The 19,510-nt window shown below is 33.7% G+C and overlaps 3 protein-coding genes across 3 annotated transcripts; 2 read left to right on the forward strand and 1 right to left on the reverse strand.

Moving 5' to 3' along the window:
- The first annotated feature begins 223 nt into the window (after nt 1–223).
- LOC114392767 (calcium homeostasis endoplasmic reticulum protein-like) lies at nt 224–4,529 on the forward strand. The gene is made up of 4 exons (XM_028353990.1): nt 224–579; nt 1,064–2,175; nt 2,626–2,903; nt 3,361–4,529. The coding sequence occupies exons 2-4, from the start codon at nt 1,109–1,111 to the stop codon at nt 4,140–4,142; spliced, it is 2,127 nt and encodes a 708-aa protein (XP_028209791.1). The 5' UTR covers nt 224–579; nt 1,064–1,108; the 3' UTR covers nt 4,143–4,529.
- A 6,226-nt stretch (nt 4,530–10,755) lies between these two features.
- Nucleotides 10,756–13,483, forward strand: LOC114394163. The gene is made up of 2 exons (XM_028355781.1): nt 10,756–11,195; nt 13,179–13,483. The coding sequence occupies exon 1, from the start codon at nt 10,808–10,810 to the stop codon at nt 11,186–11,188; it is 381 nt and encodes a 126-aa protein (XP_028211582.1). The 5' UTR covers nt 10,756–10,807; the 3' UTR covers nt 11,189–11,195; nt 13,179–13,483.
- A 494-nt stretch (nt 13,484–13,977) lies between these two features.
- Nucleotides 13,978–14,528, reverse strand: LOC114393516 (60S ribosomal protein L23-like). Its single transcript, XM_028354870.1, has 4 exons — nt 14,493–14,528; nt 14,290–14,395; nt 14,115–14,194; nt 13,978–14,019 (listed from the first exon to the last, which is right to left on the reverse strand). The coding sequence occupies exons 1-4, from the start codon at nt 14,526–14,528 to the stop codon at nt 13,978–13,980; spliced, it is 264 nt and encodes an 87-aa protein (XP_028210671.1).
- Between the last annotated feature and the right edge of the window lie 4,982 nt (nt 14,529–19,510).

Raw genomic sequence — 19,510 nt, forward strand, 5'->3', positions numbered from 1 at the left:
GTTTTTGAGATATTATAATTTTATTTGTAGTTTAAATTTATATTTATTTATGTTAAGAAATAGTCATTCCATGTTTAATTTTAATGTATTAATATTTTTTTCTCTTGATTTTTAATTCACCAGTTCTAGTTAAGGTTAAAAATCACTTTTAAAAAAAAAAAATTGAAGTATTCATTAATATGTATGAATATATATATATCCAGCATCAGCGAGTAACGAGAAGACGAGTTTTCTCTGACAGACACGTAACGGGTAATCCATATCCGTGCCCGATCCATTCCTATTCTCCCTCAAAATTGTAGATCCTTGTAATATTCCGAAGAAGCTAAAAAAGGGTTCTCTCACCAACAACCCTCAGTTGCCGCTCCCTTTCTCTCACAGTTGCGTACCATCACCACCAGTCGCCATCGCCTCCGCACTCCGCACCGCCGTCGCCGACGTCGTACGCACTTCGCACCAACCTCGGCCTCCTTCTTTCTCTCATCCTGCTAAAAATTTTCACGCTGGTCTCTCGTGGAAGTGTAAGCAAGCATCCCAAAACCCCAGCCGCTTGCTTTCTTCGTTCGTTTCTTACATCAGGTGCGATTTCACCCTATTGCTTTCTTTATATCTACCGCTAATTGTTCTCGCTTCCTGTTTGGCTACGCCATTTGAAATTTCTTTAATAATTGTTTTCTTTTAATTCGAGTTTGGATAGTGTTTATGATTTCATGGCGGAATTACTGCTTTCTACGGCCAGTGTCTGTGGCTTGTTTGGTAAAGTAGTATAGACCTGACAAGTGATATGTTGGATTTGTTCATTAGCGTGCCTTCTCTCATTATAATAATTTTTCATTTTCTTATTAGTTTTTATTTCAACTGAACTTTGTAGTCGTCACAGAAATTGATAAGAGGAATTCAATCGAGCCAATTTTGTTTTCTAGAAATGTTTGTTTAAAAATTTGTCTACTATTGCAGTATTTTTGGGTTGAAGTTATGAATATGTTAGGTTATGGATCAATGGCAACCAACTATATATATAATAACTAAATGGAAGGGATTTAAAAATTTTCTTTGGTTGTAGGTACATTAATTAAGATAATACTACTTCTGAAGTGCTGCTGAGGTTATGGAACGTCAGGGTCATGATTATGCAGCTGCATCTGCTATGGCATATGCTCAGCAACAGCGACAAGCTGCTAATATGCAACAACAGCAGCAGTTTGGATTTCATCCCCAGCATCAGCAATTTCCTTCATCAATGCACGGTCCTCCTTTTATACCCTCAGGTCCTGGTCCTGGTCCTGGTCCTGCACCCCCCCCTATGCAACAGTTCCCTTATCATCCTGCCCTACAGCAGCAGCAACAGCAACAGCAACAGCCACTTCCACAATTACACCCTCATGCCCCTCCCCCGCCTCATCTTCTTCTTCAGCAGCAGCAGCACCAAGGACCGCCCACGTTCCCTTCACATTATCCTCCTCCGCTTGTTCCATCACCATTTTATGATTCTGCTCCTGCTCCACCCCCGGTTGCTCCCCCTTCTGATCCTGAGCTCCACAAGAGAATTGACAAGCTTGTTGAGTATGCAGTGAAAAATGGCCCTGACTTTGAAGCTATGATATGTGAAAAGCAACGGGATAATCCTTCCTATAGTTTCCTCTTTGGTGGGGAAGGCCATGGTTACTACCGTTATAAGCTTTGGTTATCAACTCGTCCCCCGGGTGGTCCATTCAACCCGTCTTTTCCATCATCTTCCATGCCCATGATGCATCCTCCAAATCCAATGATGAATCTGTCTCCTCTAAATGCTTCTCCAATGAACCCTGCAGGAATTGGTTCTTCACCTTCGATGCTAGGTCCACCTCATTTCCAACAGTTCTATGATCAACAACACCACCATCAACATCCTCAGTCTTTTGGACTTCCTGGTCGGCCTGAGTATGATCCGTCATCCAAGTCTTTCAAAGGGGTCTTTGGGCCACTTCCATCTGATGTTGCAATGGAGCTCAGTAATGTCCTTAACAATCTGAATGGTACAAAAGAATCCATCAAAGGTGCAAAACTTTGGTTCATGCAGAGATCTCCATTTGCACCAGCCCTAGCAGAGGCTCTTAGAGATAGGGTCTTTGCATTGGATGAAGTTGAGAGACAATTACACATAATATACCTTGCCAATGACATACTTTTTGACAGGTATCATATTTGATTAATTCACATATTATAAAATGTTAGAAATGTTCTTCTAATAAGCAGAAAGTATGGATCACACATACACTATTTTCCCTCCCTGTCTTCATGTTAAAATAAGCTTGGTTATTACTTATTAGTGTAGGTTTTTCTCCATTTGCAGTTTTTTCCTGATTGGTGGATTATTTTCATGACTCTAGGAATGCAATAAAAATCATGTTGTATAGGACTTACTACTGTTACCAAACACTACCCCTACTCATGTATTTCATTTTCCCCCTAAAACCTTCTATTTTCTTCCTAAATCTCTTAGAAATTGTTGTGAAATTTCTTCTTAAAACCTTCTACTTTTTGCAAGATCTTTGCTCTCTTGCTTATTTTGATCCTGGTTTGATAATCTTCTTGACATTGATGCTAGAGTGGATGATTCTGCTTTTCATTATCTTTACTTCACAGCTTAAATCGGAGGACAAGCAGTAATGACCTTGACAATGAAGCTCTTGCCTTTAAACCTGTTTTAGGCTCCATGCTTGCAAGAATTTATCATAATCCACAAAGCAATGAGGAATACAGGAAAAGAATGCAGCAAATGGTGGAGTTCTGGTCTTCTAAGAAGGTATACGATCAAGAGACTATATCTTTACTGAAAGGTGAGATGATTGGTGGGCCACAATCAACTTCTTTTCCTGGGGCTTCAAAGGATTTATCTTCTGCTTCAGCAGAGTCAGGTTCAGGTAAGCTTCTCTTTTTTAGCCAGAATGTTTCATGGCTTGATAAGTCAGTCAATTTCTTCTCTCGTGATAGCTGGATAATGTTCATCTCGCTTTAAGGAATACTTAAGTTTTTTTTGCTTTCTTTTCGGAAAGGGAAGGGGTTTACTCAAGTAATTTTGTTGTGTCATCTGTTGTAAATTTATCCATTAGAACACTGTAAGCTAATTTGGTGTTTTTCTTGCATGTTTTTCCATGAAGTTTTGGAATAAATGACTAGGCATTAATTTTTTATTACAGTCACCCACACTGGTCACCACTGAACTTGAAACAACTTAGTTTCATTTTCTTGACATTACTCTGAAGTTTACAAGTCTTCACAAAAAAAAAAACTGAAGTTTACAAGGGATTGATTACTTCAGGATATATATTATGTGATTTAGTAAATTATTTATAATTTCTTCTCCCTTCCCTATTGCAGGAATACTGCAGACACCTAATCATGTTGCCCAGCAGTGGCAAACTGATAGGTTAGGTGCTGGTTCAAGTGCCTTGGATCAAGATCGTCTTGATAAATTGGCAGCTTCAGCACAGTCACTATCAGTACCCCTAGCAGCTCAGCAGTTTCTTCCAAGTTCTGCTCCTCCCGGTGCCTTTCCTGGGTCAATGGCTATACCATCTTCTGTTCAATCAGCTAACCAAGCACCTGGTGCTCATTTATTGCCCCCTCCATCATCCAACACCAGTGAACAATTGCCACCATATCCATTATTCCCACCTGGCCTCATTCCGGGAATGGTTAAAAAGATGCAGATTGGTAGCGGGGTCCCATATTCTCCTTTGAGCCCTTTGGATATCCCAACTATAATACCACCATCGACTGTACCACCATCAGAAATTCTTCAAAGAGTGTCAAATTTTTTTAAAGAAATTGGAGAGGTAAATCCTTCTGAGGGCCCTATGAATTCAGATTCAAGAGATGATGATGAATATGATAGAGAATATGAGAGGGAGCCTCCAGTACGAAAGGGAGGTGCTTGCATACCTCCACCCCCAACCTTGCAGGTTGATCCAGAGACGGGAACCTATGCTGATGGGACTGTAGAAAGGAAACCAGGATCCAGTGGCTCAGGCAGGTTGGGGCTTGGGGCCACAGCCAATCCCAATGAGGTGAGTCAGTATGATGATGTATATACATCTTACAGGAAGCAGAGAAGCACCAATTACCATTCATCAATGAGTGCTAGAGCCGCCACAAGATGAAAGCATCTAATTACCTTTTCATCCAATATTTTGGATTCCAGGATCTTAGACTAGCTCAGTTAGCTTTGTCTTTATTAATGTTTCTTTGAATGACTGTAGTTGAGCTGATACTTTTGTTTGTTATTTGCCTATGGTCCAATGTGCTTTTTCAGCTGAAATCATGGATTTGATGTATCATTCCTTGACCAAAACTGAATATTCCATAAACTTTAAGTCACACATGGTAATGGGATAAAAAATGAATGATAATCCTATTTTCCTCTATATTCCCTTAGCTGAAGTTTGATTTTGGTATATGGTTTAATGGAGTCTTTATTCCTTGTAACTCTCTATCCTTTATTCATTTTAGCCTTTTTTTTAATGGATTTTGTTTAATTGTATGATTCAGTGTGCTTGAGCGAGTTGTGCTCTTTTTTTTTTTTTTTCAGTTCCACAGACCCTTAATTGAGTTACAATTTAAAGTGACCATGATCAAGCAGATAAATTTGTGAATTGAGCTGCGCGATTTGGTGGCATTGACTAACATACTCAACTTGGGCTAAGAAACTATTTAAGCTGTCACAGATGAGCAAAATCACTCAACTTGACTTGAAACTGACAAGTTAACAGCAATAGCAAATTCTTTATCGTTTATGGCCGCCATGATCTTTTTGTTTTGTCCTGTGTGGTTTGGCTATGAAGGTCAGCCACTCTGCAGGACACATTGAAAAACATGTCCCTTGCAGTAATCTTAACTGAGTCTTATCTACCTAGCTTTGCCTCGCATAACGCCATCGAGTCTTTTTCTGAAACTGTTTCAGTATTGTACATGTTCATCATATCATGGACAAATGGCGAAGGATTAATAGATCACACCTAAAAATGGCATAATTCTGCCAGCCTCTCAACTCAAAGCCCCATTCGGTTAGTGGATAAGATAACACCTCAGTAAGATGGCACACAATTTGATGGAAATGAGGTGTGGGGAGTTGAAAAGGAGGAATGGCAATGGTTAAGCTAAAGCTCGATAGTGTTTGGTGTGTATGTTTCTGTTGGCTTTTGGTTTATGTTTTTCAGGGTGAAAAGAAGGTGGCCACAAAATGTTTTTGCTGTCATAAAGGGATCTGAAGAATCTGATCGATATGTTCTGCTTGGGAACCATAGAGATGCATGGACGTATGGTGCTGTTGATCCCAGCACTGGAACAGCTGCACTACTCAACATTGCTCGATGATTTTCTGCTCTATTGGGCTTGGGGTGGAAGCCAAGCGAGACTATCATTCTCTGCTGTTGGGATGCAGAGGAATTTGGGATGGTAGGTAGTAATTCCTTCTTCACAACTGATATATATCGTGGTTCCATGAATAATAAGGCAAATAGCCAGTTTTTTTGGTTTTTTAAATTTTAAATTCTTGTTAATGTCTGCTATAACCGCTTTCATGATGATATGGTGTCAGTGGTTGTTGATAAGATTGGGGTGAAACTCTACTATTATTTGTTTTCTTTGCCTCAATTAATTGTTGTTATCTTGCTCTTGAATTTCTTCTTGATACAGATTGCAATTTTGTTACCAGTTTTCTCTTCAATGTGTTGTCAGTTGCCTTCTTCAACATTCACATATGCTCACTATCAAATCAAATGATTTTGCTTTATATCAATAATGGTGTCATTTCCTGCAATATTCTCTCTAAATCAAGTTTATCTGTTTATGTAGATAGGATCAACTGAGTGGGTTGAACACAACCTTATTAATCTTGGTTGCAAAGCTGTAGCATACCTTAATGTGGACTGTGCTGTGCAAGGTCCTGGTTTCTTTGTTGGTTCAACTCCTCAGCTAGACAGTCTTATTATTGAGGTCACCAAAAAGGTATTTAGTTGAAGTTATTATCATTTATAAATACATGTGCAAACATACATATGGATGATTCTTAACATATATATCATGCTTACTCCTAGTTTTTTTTTTTTTTGATCAGCCATGCTTACTCCTAGTAATTCAGAACATCAATCAGTTTTTGCTTTAATTACTACTATATAATGTTTGTCATGTCTTCTTATGTGCAGTCTATATATGGTATCTATATTTTTCATGTTAAAAGTATTGTTCATGAAAAGGTTGCTTCTTTGGGTGAACTACAAGTTCATGGAATTTTGAACCATGCTCTTTCGATGGAGGTGAAAAGAAATATGTTTCTTGAGTTGAGAGTTTATATTTTTGGAGACTAGGATGTGAAAATATTTAATATCGTTTTCAATATATATACTTTGATGCTTCTTCTCATATTTTTAGAGAACTCTAATCTCTAAGCATTCACTAAGATTAAAAAAAGAATGCTTCTACTTTCATAAAAAAAAAATCATCCAATTCTCCTCTTAAAAAAAAGCTGGCATAGTAAAGAAGGAACGTATCACGATTAATAGTCTCTAAGGTCTAACCAAAGGTGGCAATTTAGCTTCAAGCTAACTAGCTAAGTATATATAGCCTGCTGACTACATTTAACAACATCTTTTAAATTTGAGTTAAAGCTAACAGCAATTTATATTGTAGTTAAAAGAGTTATATATGATCTGTTGTGGTACTGTTTACTTATTATTATGATAGTTATTAGTGGGTTATGTAGTAGTAGTAAGGATAAAATATTCACCAAAAAAGAGAGTAGTAAGGATAAAATAAAATATGTCTGCTTCTAAGACAATTGTCATGAATAAATTTGTTTTTATTCTTTTCGGTGCAACTGAAGCGGCCTATTTTGGCTACTTTTTTGTTTTGGCCCCTTGACGTCCCAATTGTTATAATTGTTGTGGTAACTCAAGATTTACGTGTAGGAGAATTTTAAATATTAGTATTTCTCTGTGGCTTTTGTTTTTAAGTCCAATTCTGCATATAGTGGACACTACCAGCTAACAGATGGTGCACTCGACACCTTATCATATCTAAAAAAAACGGTGTCAAGCTTGATGCAGTTAAGGTAATTGATTAGCACCAAGTCATTCCTTTCTACTACAGTGTTCGTCTAGGCGAAAAGAAACATAATATTTGTTTAAGCTAATAGATCTTTCTGCTGCAGAAATGATCAAATTCAAATTATCATCTTTAAATATACATTTTTTTTTAATTTATTGCAGAGGTATATGGAACAACATCATGAGGTTAAGGTCTCAAGTCCCAACACTAGAAATGGAAACAATTCTTGCATCAGTTGAAATTTTATTGGACTGTAAATGCTACTTTTTGAAATCAATGTTCGATATTAGTCTACTTAATACCATATCAGTCACTTTGCCTACCTCTAGGACTTAGTCTGCATGTTAAGGTGTTGTAGGGCATGAATCAGTTATAGGGCATGCAATTTTACTATGAATTAAAAGATTTATTTAAATTTTATTATCATTTTATATTATGTGTTTTTTTTATTTTAAATATAATAACAATAATAATTGCAATATAACGGGGTAGAAAGTTGAGATTTAATTAAGAGGTAAATACTTAAATTTTTAGTCAAAAACTTATAATTTTTCTTATGAAACTGACGAACCAGTTGAGCAAAAGGCAACCATAGTTCGTTTCCAGCAATTTGGTGATACAGTGCTACAACTACATCATCACTATATTATATAATAAAAAAATATAGTGATTATCAATGGAAAATATTTATTTATATTAATTTTAAAAATAAAAATAAAATTATAAAGTTTGTATATCCCTACAATTACACATATTATGCTATATTATTATTTTTCTAAAATATACTATAATTGTACTCAATTAAATATTTTATTTTGAAATTTAATTTATTTATTTTTATTATGTCATTATTTTATCCATACGTCATATATTATTACAAATATGTTGGTAGGAAACTTGATTAGTATCATTAGAAATGTTTTGATAGAAAAACTGATTGAAATATATTGGAAAAAATCATTTTAAAATATTTATTACAACTAATATACTTTTCTATTTAAGTCAATGGAAAAAAATATGCTAATTATTTAAAAAATTAACGGTGATTTTCGTCTTACCGTATGATTTTCATTAAACATACATCTTACTTTTCGTGCAACAAAAGTATAACACAGTTTAATTTCAAAATAATTATTATTATTATATTTTTAAAATGAATAAAAAATCATGTATACACTGGCATGACTAGTGAACGCAGAGGTTACTTACTAGTATATACATAACGTACATAGACTACTTTCCAAAATGGGTCTTGACTTACCTGTGCATCCTCTTGATTCATTTTCATTTTCCATTATTGTTGTCTCAAAGCAGAAAGTACAAAACATTTGTGTTTAAAAAGGAAAAATAATAAATTAAAGAAAAAATTATCATTCACAATATTAAAAACAAACATTAAACGAACTTTAATTATAAAATAATGTTTGAATTAAGAGGATGAGAATAGAATAAGAAACAAAAATAGAGAAATCCAAGTAGGAAGGAGTCTAAAAATCAAACTAAACGATCATTCTATGATTCTAAACATATGTTTATATAAAATCTCTTTCGGGTTAACTAGAGCCACCACTCGAAATAAAATCCAATGTTAGCTAGCTCAATTATAATTTAATCCACAAAAGTTATGTGAATTACTAAGTAAAACATGTCTATCAGTGACCATGAATTAGTTGACCCTCTAGATGGTCAATTACTCAATTTGGCTTTAGGGTCCTTCACGAAGTTTTAGATAAATCTATCATAAAATTTTGGTGTTGGTCTCATATTGTTTTGATCTTTTTCAGCTCAATATATGCTAAAAATATTGAACTTATGTTAGATTGTCCAAGAGATAATAGTCATTTCAACTTCAAGTTCAATTTGGTCTATGATTCATGCCACTTTTTCTCATGACTTCTCCATAAAAAATGTAAACATTTGTTTCTTTCCATATTTACCATAATAAGCTCAATCACGTCAAAAAAGTCCAAGTTATAACCTAAACTAGAAGAATATTTCATTTATAAAAGCGTTTGTAACTAACGCCCTTTTATACTAAGATTGTATTCAACCCATCTTTTTAAAAGGTAATCCAGTAACTACTCATAATTCATATCTTAGTATAACCCGGTCTCTATTTAAAATATTATCAAATTTAAATATAATCAGAGAAAAATAGATATTTATTCTGTACATCACACAAACTAAAATTTTAGTTAACAAAAATCATTAAAATAAATTTATTATTTATTTAAAAGACTTTATTATAAAAAAAGTATTTTATGTTTCGGGGTACTACCAATCTACCCATAATTACTTTCTGAAATACTATTTTGTGTTGTGAAATGTATTTTTTAGAATGTTAAAAAAATAAAATTGTATTATAAAAAGTAGTTTCCAAAATATTAAGAAAAACATATAAAAAAAAATCAATCATGGAATCATTAAAAATCTAATATAAAGAAAAGAACAATTGAAGTGAGGAAAATATATAATTAATATTAGTCCTTCAATCTGAATAACTTAAGGGTATTTTTGGATAGATGGCAAGGGGTAAGATGGAGAGGGATGAAATGAAATGGACCTAAAGTCCATTGTTTGGATTATAAAATAAAGAATGGCACATAATGGAAAGTGATGGAGTTCATTTCATTAGATTCCATCAATTTGAGATTCTTTTCTTACCCCTCAAATCGGGCTGCACTCGATGGAACGATTTCTCTCGTTCTCTAGTTAATAATTTGTCATTTTACTCCTTCTACCTAAACACAATATAAACAAAACAAAGGTGTGGATGAGTTCTGGCTTTTGTGGCAAAGAAAAGGCAGATATGCAGAATTAGGCGGTGATGGCGTTCGATGGTCTCAGGAGTGGAAGTTACAATTTTGATCGTGACTTAAATGATGATTTGGCTCTATTAATGACAAATTGATTCTATGGGGTTTGTTGTCTAAGGCTAAGACATGGAAGATGTTTGTGGTGAGTGGCACAACAAAAATAGTGGTTAGACTTCAATTGTGGCATAGTGACTAATGAATGTGAGGAGGGTTTAAACTTCAAAGGCTGAAAGGGTGGATGACAAATGTTCTAATGACATTGACGTTGGATAGCATTTTCTGCAATGGCCAATCTTGTAGGCTTGAACTGCTATGAGTTTTATATTTCTTAGATATGGGTAATATAAAAATATAAAAGTAATAATTTATTCTGCTTCATTTTTTTCCAAACAATAGAGTGATATTTTTAGTCCATTCCATTATATTTTGGTCCATTTTGCTCCATTCTCTACCATCAATCCAAACATAGCCTAAGAGGTGTGCCCCTACAACAACTTGAGGTTTGGGGATGGAAAAATTATAACACTGAAGCAAGAGACTAAGCAATGGAGAAAAGGGGGAGACCATAACAAGAGGTCAAAGGGATGAAGAGAGTGAAAGTGTGATGAAAGAGAAGAAAATGTGTTGTTGTTATGAAAAAAAAAGTTGTAAACACGTTGTTGCATTAAAAATGAGAGTATGCAGGGAGAAAAAAGGTTTGAAGGAAAGAGGTCATTTAAGTAATTTAATTTTAGAAAAAAGAAGGAGAGTGTATTTAGCAAAATAGGGAAGTAAAATATAGCAATGGGCAACTTTGCCCATTTTCTTGACCCGGGTCCGGATTGTGTTTGGGATTGAAAGGAAAGAAACAAAGAGGGGTGGTTTGATCTATGTGGTGATTCAGAAACAAACGAAACCCAGTAGACATGGCGAAATCGGCGTCGAATTCTCTGATGCAGAGCCTGAAGCGGTTCATAAAGAAGCCATGGGAGATCACGGGCCCGTGCGCGGACCCTGAGTACAAATCCGCATTGCCCTTGGCCGTGGAGTACCGCCTCAGCTGCCCCGCCACCGTCAAGGAGAAGCCCATCATCCCCAACTCCCTCCCGGAGACCGTCTACGACATCAAGTACTTCACCCGCGACCAGCGCCGCAACCGCCCTCCCATACGACGCACCGTCTTGAAGAAGCCCGACGTCGAGAAGCTCATGAAGGAACAGACCTTCGCCGTCTCCGACTTTCCGCCCGTTTATCTCAATTCCGCCGTTGAGGAGGACATCAACGCTCGCGGCGGCGGATACCAGTGACTCACAGGTCTACTTTCTTCCTCCCCCCTCCCCATTTCTCTTTATTAGGGTTTTTCATCTTTGGATTTGCGAGATTAACCTTTGGAGGTAAGGTTTTAAATATCGGTCGCGGTCGCATTCGCATTCCGGTTTCGTTGCGTTTGTTGATATTGCGGACAAATGCGATCACGGTCGCGTTGCGGTCAGGGACAGTTAAGAAACCTTGATGTTGTGGTCCAAATCCCGGTCGTGGACCTTTTTTTAGAACCTCGTCTGAAAGTTATTAGGTTAATGAACTTTGAAGAAGCTGTATGGTTTAATAATTATACCTGAGAATTATGTAGCCTGCACGATCTCTCAGAGGTACCATTCCATGACCTAGTGTTTGGGTTATGGAGTTGTTTAACTTAATTCCAACTTATTTCTTCTTCTTCTTAGATTTCAATGTATTTTTTAAATTTGTTTCCATTGTGCTTTTTTGTTCCCGCAACTTTATGTAGCCAAATGAAGTGTGAATAAAATAAGAGGTTAAGTTAGGCAGTTGGCGATATCCATGTAAAGCTTTATTGAATCTTATGACATGGATTAACACTATGGTTTTGCTAATCCTCTAGTCCTTTACGCTTTAAGTATCGTGCTTTGTTAGCAACAGACTCTGGTTAGGAAAGTACATGTTAGAAGATAAATGAAATTCAAGAAGGAAGCTCTGTTGCATTAGCAAGATCTCTGTAAGTGTATTGCTCTTGCTCTCCCCAAACAAGGCTAGAGCAACATCAACATCCAATTTTAGGAAGATTGGAAGAGTTAGTTCAAGAAATCCCATAGGAAAATAATATTTTTTTAGGAGGGGATTTGAATGGTCTTGTTGCTAGAGTTATGAGGGATCCATGGTGTTACACACTCAATGAGAAGGTCCTTTGTGCAGTTTGACATGATGGAAGAGGTGTTGCATTGTGTTTTTTCGAGTGGTGATATCAGTCTGAATGATGGCTCTCACAGGCTCATAGCCACTATATTTAACATTCCATTGAATTCCTGCTTTGCGCTCCTTTTGTTCAACTACCGCCAAGATTTAGAGATGGTTTATGAAATTTCATAATTTTCTCCCATCAGAATGAAAATAGGGTTTGAAGCACATTCTTCAAAGAATGATGCACCAGGTTCCATTGTTTGCATTTTCCATCATTGGCTGTTGATGTGTCTTCCGGTGAAAGCCTTGTTTCTCCATCAGCTCAATGTATTCTGGCAGCTCCTTAACCTCTGTTGAGTCTGTACCTCCTTCCTGACTTGGTTCATAGTTCATACTTGCACTATGTCCATTCCTTGCTGCAACTTCTTCTCTTCTTTGACAATTCTGTCCTTTCTTCTTCTTCTGTGAGACAACCTCTGTTCATTCTCTTTGGTGCAGCCAAGGCATCATCTCAGTCACATCCAGCCCAGGTGCCCAGCGGAGCACCTGATCCTCTGCATTAGTCTCTTCTTGTTGTTGACTTGTTAAACTTGTTAAATATGTCTTATATAGGCGGTGATTGTGTATAGATTATTATTACTTTTGATTATTAATAATGATGTCTTTATTTTTTTTTCCAGCATTTCATATGTGTGGTATAAATTACCTTTTCCTCATTATCTTTAGTGTAGTGGCCATCCAAATATCTGCTATTCCACTATATTGTTTTTGAGTTGGTAGCTCTGCTCTGCTATTCAGATTAATAATCCAGCCTAAACTAACATGAAAGAAAGAAAACTATAATGCACTACTTGTAGTATGCACCTGCTATCATATTAGAAAGAAAGCTATCCCATTTTGAGATACTAGTTTCGTTTCTGCACTAGTGTAGTGCCTTTCTTATTAGTAATTTAGTATAGAAGAAAGAAAAAGAAATCATTCTTACGGTGCTTGAATTCTGCTACTTGATCTTATAACTATAGTGCACTAATAGTAGTATACACGTGCCATCATAACTCTGTTTGAAACTATCTTTGACTGCTTGTCTTTGCTTGTGACCAGGTTTGTGCTATTGTGGGATGACATTATTGGCCCTGTCAACTTTCTGTTATTTGTCAATGGAAAGGTCTGTGTAGTCTTTATCACAGACCTGTAATGACCGTCCATTTTAAAGAGGTGTGTAAACATTTTACATCAATAAAGTGTAGCTGGCTGGAGTTAAAGTTTAACTATATGTTTACTTATTTGTGGATGTGGGATCAAAAAGTAAATTGATTCAATGACTTGATAATGGTTAGAATAATTTCCCCTGCTTATTTTGATTGAGGGAAGCTTTTGAATATCATTTCAAAATTTCTTCAGGGCAACTAGACGGAGCATGCAGCTTACACATCTTGGAAATGAAATCCATATTTTGTTTAAAGCTTTATTCTTGTTAGCTATAAAATCGTGCCTTCACCTAAGAGCTCTATTAGCTTTTCACAAATTTTGTTTATAATATGGTGGTATCAAATTCTCTGTTGCTTTTAGTCTTCTAACTTGTAAATATAATTTAAATTTAAGTTGGGGCGCGGGCCTATGTAATGTCCATGTTTCAGAGTCGGCTCTTTTGTGGGAGGTGTTAGCCATAAAATAAAACTATTCATTAGTCTTCAGTAAGAGCTTATTATTTTGAAAGAGTTGTTTGAAAGAGTTCTTTTGTGGCATGGTGACGAGGTGATCTAGCCATCTGCCCAAACTTTTTCAAATAAGCCAAATTAACCCAAAATACTGATAGCCATCATAATCGTCATTTTTTTAACCAGAAAACACTTCTCATAAACTATCAATTAATCTCATCAAAACACTTCTCACTGAGAAGTCAAACAGAGACAAAACAATTCGACGTTGTCTGGGATTCAACCTAAAACAATATCAAAAAGAACTTCAAGAAGCAGAAACATTACAACCACTAGAAAGTAGAAGCCCAACTTAAACAATAGCATCGCCAACACTTACAATCCTGGTCCAGAGTTCAGCACACTCATTCCCAATTGGACCAGTGATAGTAGAGCCTTTCATTTCACCCTTGGGATTTACTATGATCCAACATTATCTTCAAAGTACATGTAAACGCCGTCTTTTGGGTGCCATGGCTTGCGCTAACGGACAATAGCGACAGGCAACACCTTACGGAGATCAGGCTTTCCCTTCTTGACGGTGTCCATGAACATGTCGCCGATGGCAACCGGTTGAGCCTCCCCTTGATCCCCTTCACATATGATGTAGAGGTGTCGTACCTGAATTTTCAGCAACTAACCTTTTTTAGTGGGTATTCAACTAGTTGAACAACTGCTCTGTGTAAAAAAAAAAAAAGTTGCTATGTTTACAAACTACCTTAAATGTTGCTGTTTTGCTTATCTCAGATTTCATGGTGTTTTACATTTTTTGTAAGCTCTGAAGCCTCAACCAACCTTGTAAAGATATATAACAAGGCAGCCAGTAAAATCTTTGATAATCTTGCAATATGAGTTGATATCATCTTGCATACTTGGTCCTGTCACCCTTTAAGTAAGAAAAGAAACGCATGATTTTTTATTTTATTTTTTTATCAATACCCGAGTTGCCTCCTCTGTCAAGCAACTAATTTTCCACGATTAACAGGCCCAAGATCACAGAAAGATACTTTATTAACTAGAAATATAATCAAAATAGTACATATAAACGAGATAGTAATAATTTTTATCTCATGAGTTTACTTTCGTACTTTATTAACTTTTCCGAGGGGTATACAATTTGCAAGAGGATAGGCACGCACATTAAAAAAATTTCCAGCTTAACTGTTAATGACAAATTTTTTTGGATGCATATGATAACTCGAAAGGGACAACAAAAGCATAATTGTCAGTCAAATAATTATATATATACTATGCCAGCTGATGTTAATTCTGTCTTGTCCCTATCTAACCATAATTGTTCAAGCAGAACACCTCTAGCTACATAAGAATGTAACATTAATTAGAAGACTTACCCATGGTGTCTGGATTATTTCGTATAATATAGATCTTGTAAATATATATATATATATATATATATATATATATATATATATATGATTATTTTGAAAATTATTCGAGTTGGTCCTTTTATATGATCTATTTGGCTATAGTCTATTACTAATGCAGTTCTTCTGTGATTTTATGCTCTAATGAAATTGGCTTAATGGCTTTAGCAATTCAACCTTTACCACCCAACAAAATGCAACATAGCGGCTTAGTTTCAAATTCAAAGGAGCGTCTGAGAAATGTGATTACTGTTGTCTGTTGGAGAGCTTAGGTATTTCAGTAGCTTGTTCCATACTGAACACATATAAGCTTTACTTACTCTTTTTGCAATTGCCACTTGATTTGGACCGCATCCATTATTGTTCCCCTTGTCCTTTTTATATGATTGTGTGTGTGTGATTTTTATACAGTATCAGTATGTAATTGCTTTTCTTGGTAAATAAATCAACTAGTCATCTTTTAGATGACAATTAATACATTACGACACTGAATGCATCTCCACTCCAGGGTTGGTTGTAATTAAGGAAATTTATTGCTCATTTTATTTAGGAGGTCTTTTGTCACAGTAATGTTTTTATAAGTATGTGTAAATTTTTCTTTTCTTTTCCCGATCAAAAGTTTATTTTATGAAAGACATTTAGTTTGAGTCTCGAAAGATTATTATAGGTGATATATTTAATTTCTCTTAAAATATTTATCACAATTGCAAATATAAGATTTGATCGAACTTAAATTTTTTTATTAAAGTAAACTAATTTTATATTCATTGATCCACATGTTTGAAAATAGTGTGGGTAATAACTATTTGTCTATGTTTGACAAAATATTTCAAGTTAATTTTTAATTTTTTTAATTAGTTGAAAAATTTATTTAATTATTTGGTAAATAAGGTTTTTTAGTAACTTTTAGTATTTTTTGAAATATTACTTGAAAAATATCATTTTTTAAACATTAGCCTTTAACTTTTTATATTTTTTATTTATTTTTATGGTCAATATATTTATTTATTTTCCTTGTTACTTTTTTTAAATAAATTATGATTTTATTTTATTTTTTGTTATTTTATACTTTTCCGTTAGTTTTATCAAACTCTTATAATTTAATAAGCTAGCTCTTAACTTCTATTTTTCAACTTCTAGCTAATTTTGTTGAACATAGCCTAACTCTTGGATGAATATATTTAAAGTTTTTTATTTTTATTTTTTTGGGCTACATATAATTTGAAGTTTGGAGTCATGGAAATGGATGTAATGTGAAACATATTTTGAATATTTTTTATTAGACTTAATATACATATATATATATATATATATATCTTAGGGCATTTACAACATAATTGCTTATGTGAGTTGAAAATAAGATGGGTTGTTTAACAGTTTCTATTGTTGTATCATTAACATGCTCTTTCTTATATAATCAATGTTACCTTAACTATTTTTATCAATAAAAAAGTATTTTCAAAGCCAAGAATCAACTGAAAAAAGAGAAAAATTAAGTTAAACAGTCACTTTAATAACTTTAGCATTGGAGTAAATTTTTGTGTAGAATTTTTAAATCTATATGACATTGTAGATCAAAATTAAAAATTAAAGATAAATAACCTAAAGTAACTATGTATTGTTAACGCTTTTATGTGAAGTTTTCATCACATTAAATGCACTATAATTGCACTAAGAGCATCTACACCATGGTTGCTTATGGAAATTGCTTAAAAATAAGATGGAATAAGATGGGTTGCTTAACAAAAGTCATTATTGGAGCATTTGACGTGACATTTCTTATATATACCCCATTGCTTAAATATTTTTTTTTTATCAATGTGTAGAGTTCTTAAACCTATTTACATAATCGAAACTAGAATCGAAATCAGATTAGAATGCGAGAGGAATCAATCACAAAATAAAATTCATTCAACAACTATCTATCATTAATTTTTATATAAAATATTTATAATTTGATGTTCCAATATGTTAAATTACATTAATAATTTATCAAAATATATAACATCTTTCTTATATGTCATGGAAATAATTAATAATTACATATTTTTTAACAATTTTTTTAATGTATAAAAAGATATTTCATCTTATTATGAACTTTAGTCTTGTTACTAAATTAAATAAAAATATAAAGAAATAAAAATACTGTGGTGTGATGTCTTTCAACTTTTATTGTTATTGACAATGTCAAAGCTCGTCATTAGAACGATTGTTATTGTGGATTTTCATAATTCGAAAATTATAACAATCTTCAATCAATCCAATAACAAAGTTTTTATGAGATTTGAAAAAGCAAGATTTCCTTCGATTGCAAGAAATTAGAGTTTAACAATAGTTATAGATATTAACAAAGCGAAAAAGAAAATTGATTATGTAATAACTAAAATTTAATAAAATATAATATTTAGATAAAATTTCTTAAAAAAGATAAAAGTATTATTAATTTTATATTTTTTAAAAATTAGGAGATAAAAATCGATTATATAATAACTAAATTTTGATAAAATGTAATATTGAGATAAGAATTCTTAAAAAAATTACTATTAATTTTATAATTAAAAAATAAAGTTAAGAGATAAAAACTAATTATATAATAATTTAAATTTTAAAAAAATATAATATTCAGTTTTAAATCAAATTTATTTAAAATAAATAATACTAATCTAAAAAAAATTAGGGGAGGCCAAGGCCACCCTCCTTAGAGTTGGATCCGTCCATGCCCTATGTACTATTGGATCCCACTAAGTTATAAGATAGACTAAAACATATTTTTTATTCTCCTAAAATTAAAATATATAAAATATGTCATAATTTGATGAAGTTAAAATTAATTAAAATCAAACTTATTGTGTTAAATGAATATGTAGATCAATTTTACACTTGTCTAATCCTTAAGTAAACATTTATTAAACACACAGGTTCGATTTTAATCCATCTTAACTCTGAATTAAATTATGATATTTTAATTTTAAGAAGATTAAAAACACGTAAAATTTTTGTAATGACAAAATTGGACTTTACTAATTTTGTAAGAATGACATAATTTAGCCTTTAAGATAAATTACTTATTTAAACAACCATGTAATCTAAGTATATTAGTAGTGTTTGCTTCAATCTTTTTTTTTAATGTTGTACATGTGTAACCTCAATATTTTATAACAATGTAACTAAATTATTGTGTTAGTAGACTTTAATTTTCTTTATGGATCAACCCATGCCAACTCACCCATAAGTGAGATGGGTTATATATATTTTCGAACTCACTTATCCAAAAACTGGTCAACATGCCTCAACTCATTTTTGGTAGAGTGCCAATAGGACATGTTAAAGTGGACTAAATTGATTCATTTTGTCAATCCTACCCCTTTCACATATAATTGCACAATGTATTAATTGTAAATAGATATAGGTGTTAGGTATATACTACTTTGTTGAAAGCTAATGAATATATACTTAGCACGTAGTAATTTTTTTACCTAAAAGCTATTTTTTAATATTATAAATTATAAATATTTAAGAGGACGTTAAATTACTTAATTAGTGTATTTGAAACAAGTAAAGGTTAAATGAAATGGTGCAGGTAGCTAGCATCAAAATTTGAGCTCCTGAGTTGACCTTTTGATCAACTACGTGGTAATAAATAATATTGCTGTTATTGGTCTCCTACATGAAACAGACCCCAGCAGCAGGGGCAAAGGCCACACCAATGACCAAAGCCATTTCCCTCCTTCTCAGTCACTTTCATTCACATGGACACACTCATAGAAGTTGGCAAAGCACGCGGTCACTGCTTAAGAGTAATGGTTTTGTAAGGAGAAGAGCCTCCTGATTCCTGGCCTGTCCTTCTCCTACACTTTCTAAAAACTCTTGGATGGGAACCATTTCTCTTAGTTCGATCTAAACTATTAATTCATCAGCTTAATTTGCATCATTTATCTTTTTTTCACCTTTCTCTCTCTCTCTCTCTCTCTTTTTTTTTATTATCTTGGCACATCATATATCTTGGCTTTTGTCGCTAGCTTTTGCAGTTTTGCCTCAGTGTAATAACTACTTGGGCCAGCAGGTTCAAGGAACCTAGAAAAATAGTATCATAGTTATATAAAATTTAAGACAATTTATATATAGTCAGATTTAATGATATCGTTTCATGTCTTTCATCATTATATATAGTATACACGTAAGACCTAAATTTAATTATTCTGTGCAACCTTTCTTCATATATATATACCGCATTTTTATATTTTTATATAAATAGATTCCTCTTCCCAATCGACAATGGGAATTTGTCACTCATACAAAACCCTCTCCTAAATTATCTATTGATCTCTCTGAACACACATTTATTAACTGA

This window comes from Glycine soja, chromosome 17, assembly GCF_004193775.1.
Source record: "Glycine soja cultivar W05 chromosome 17, ASM419377v2, whole genome shotgun sequence".
In the NCBI taxonomy this organism is placed as follows: Eukaryota; Viridiplantae; Streptophyta; class Magnoliopsida; order Fabales; family Fabaceae; genus Glycine; species Glycine soja.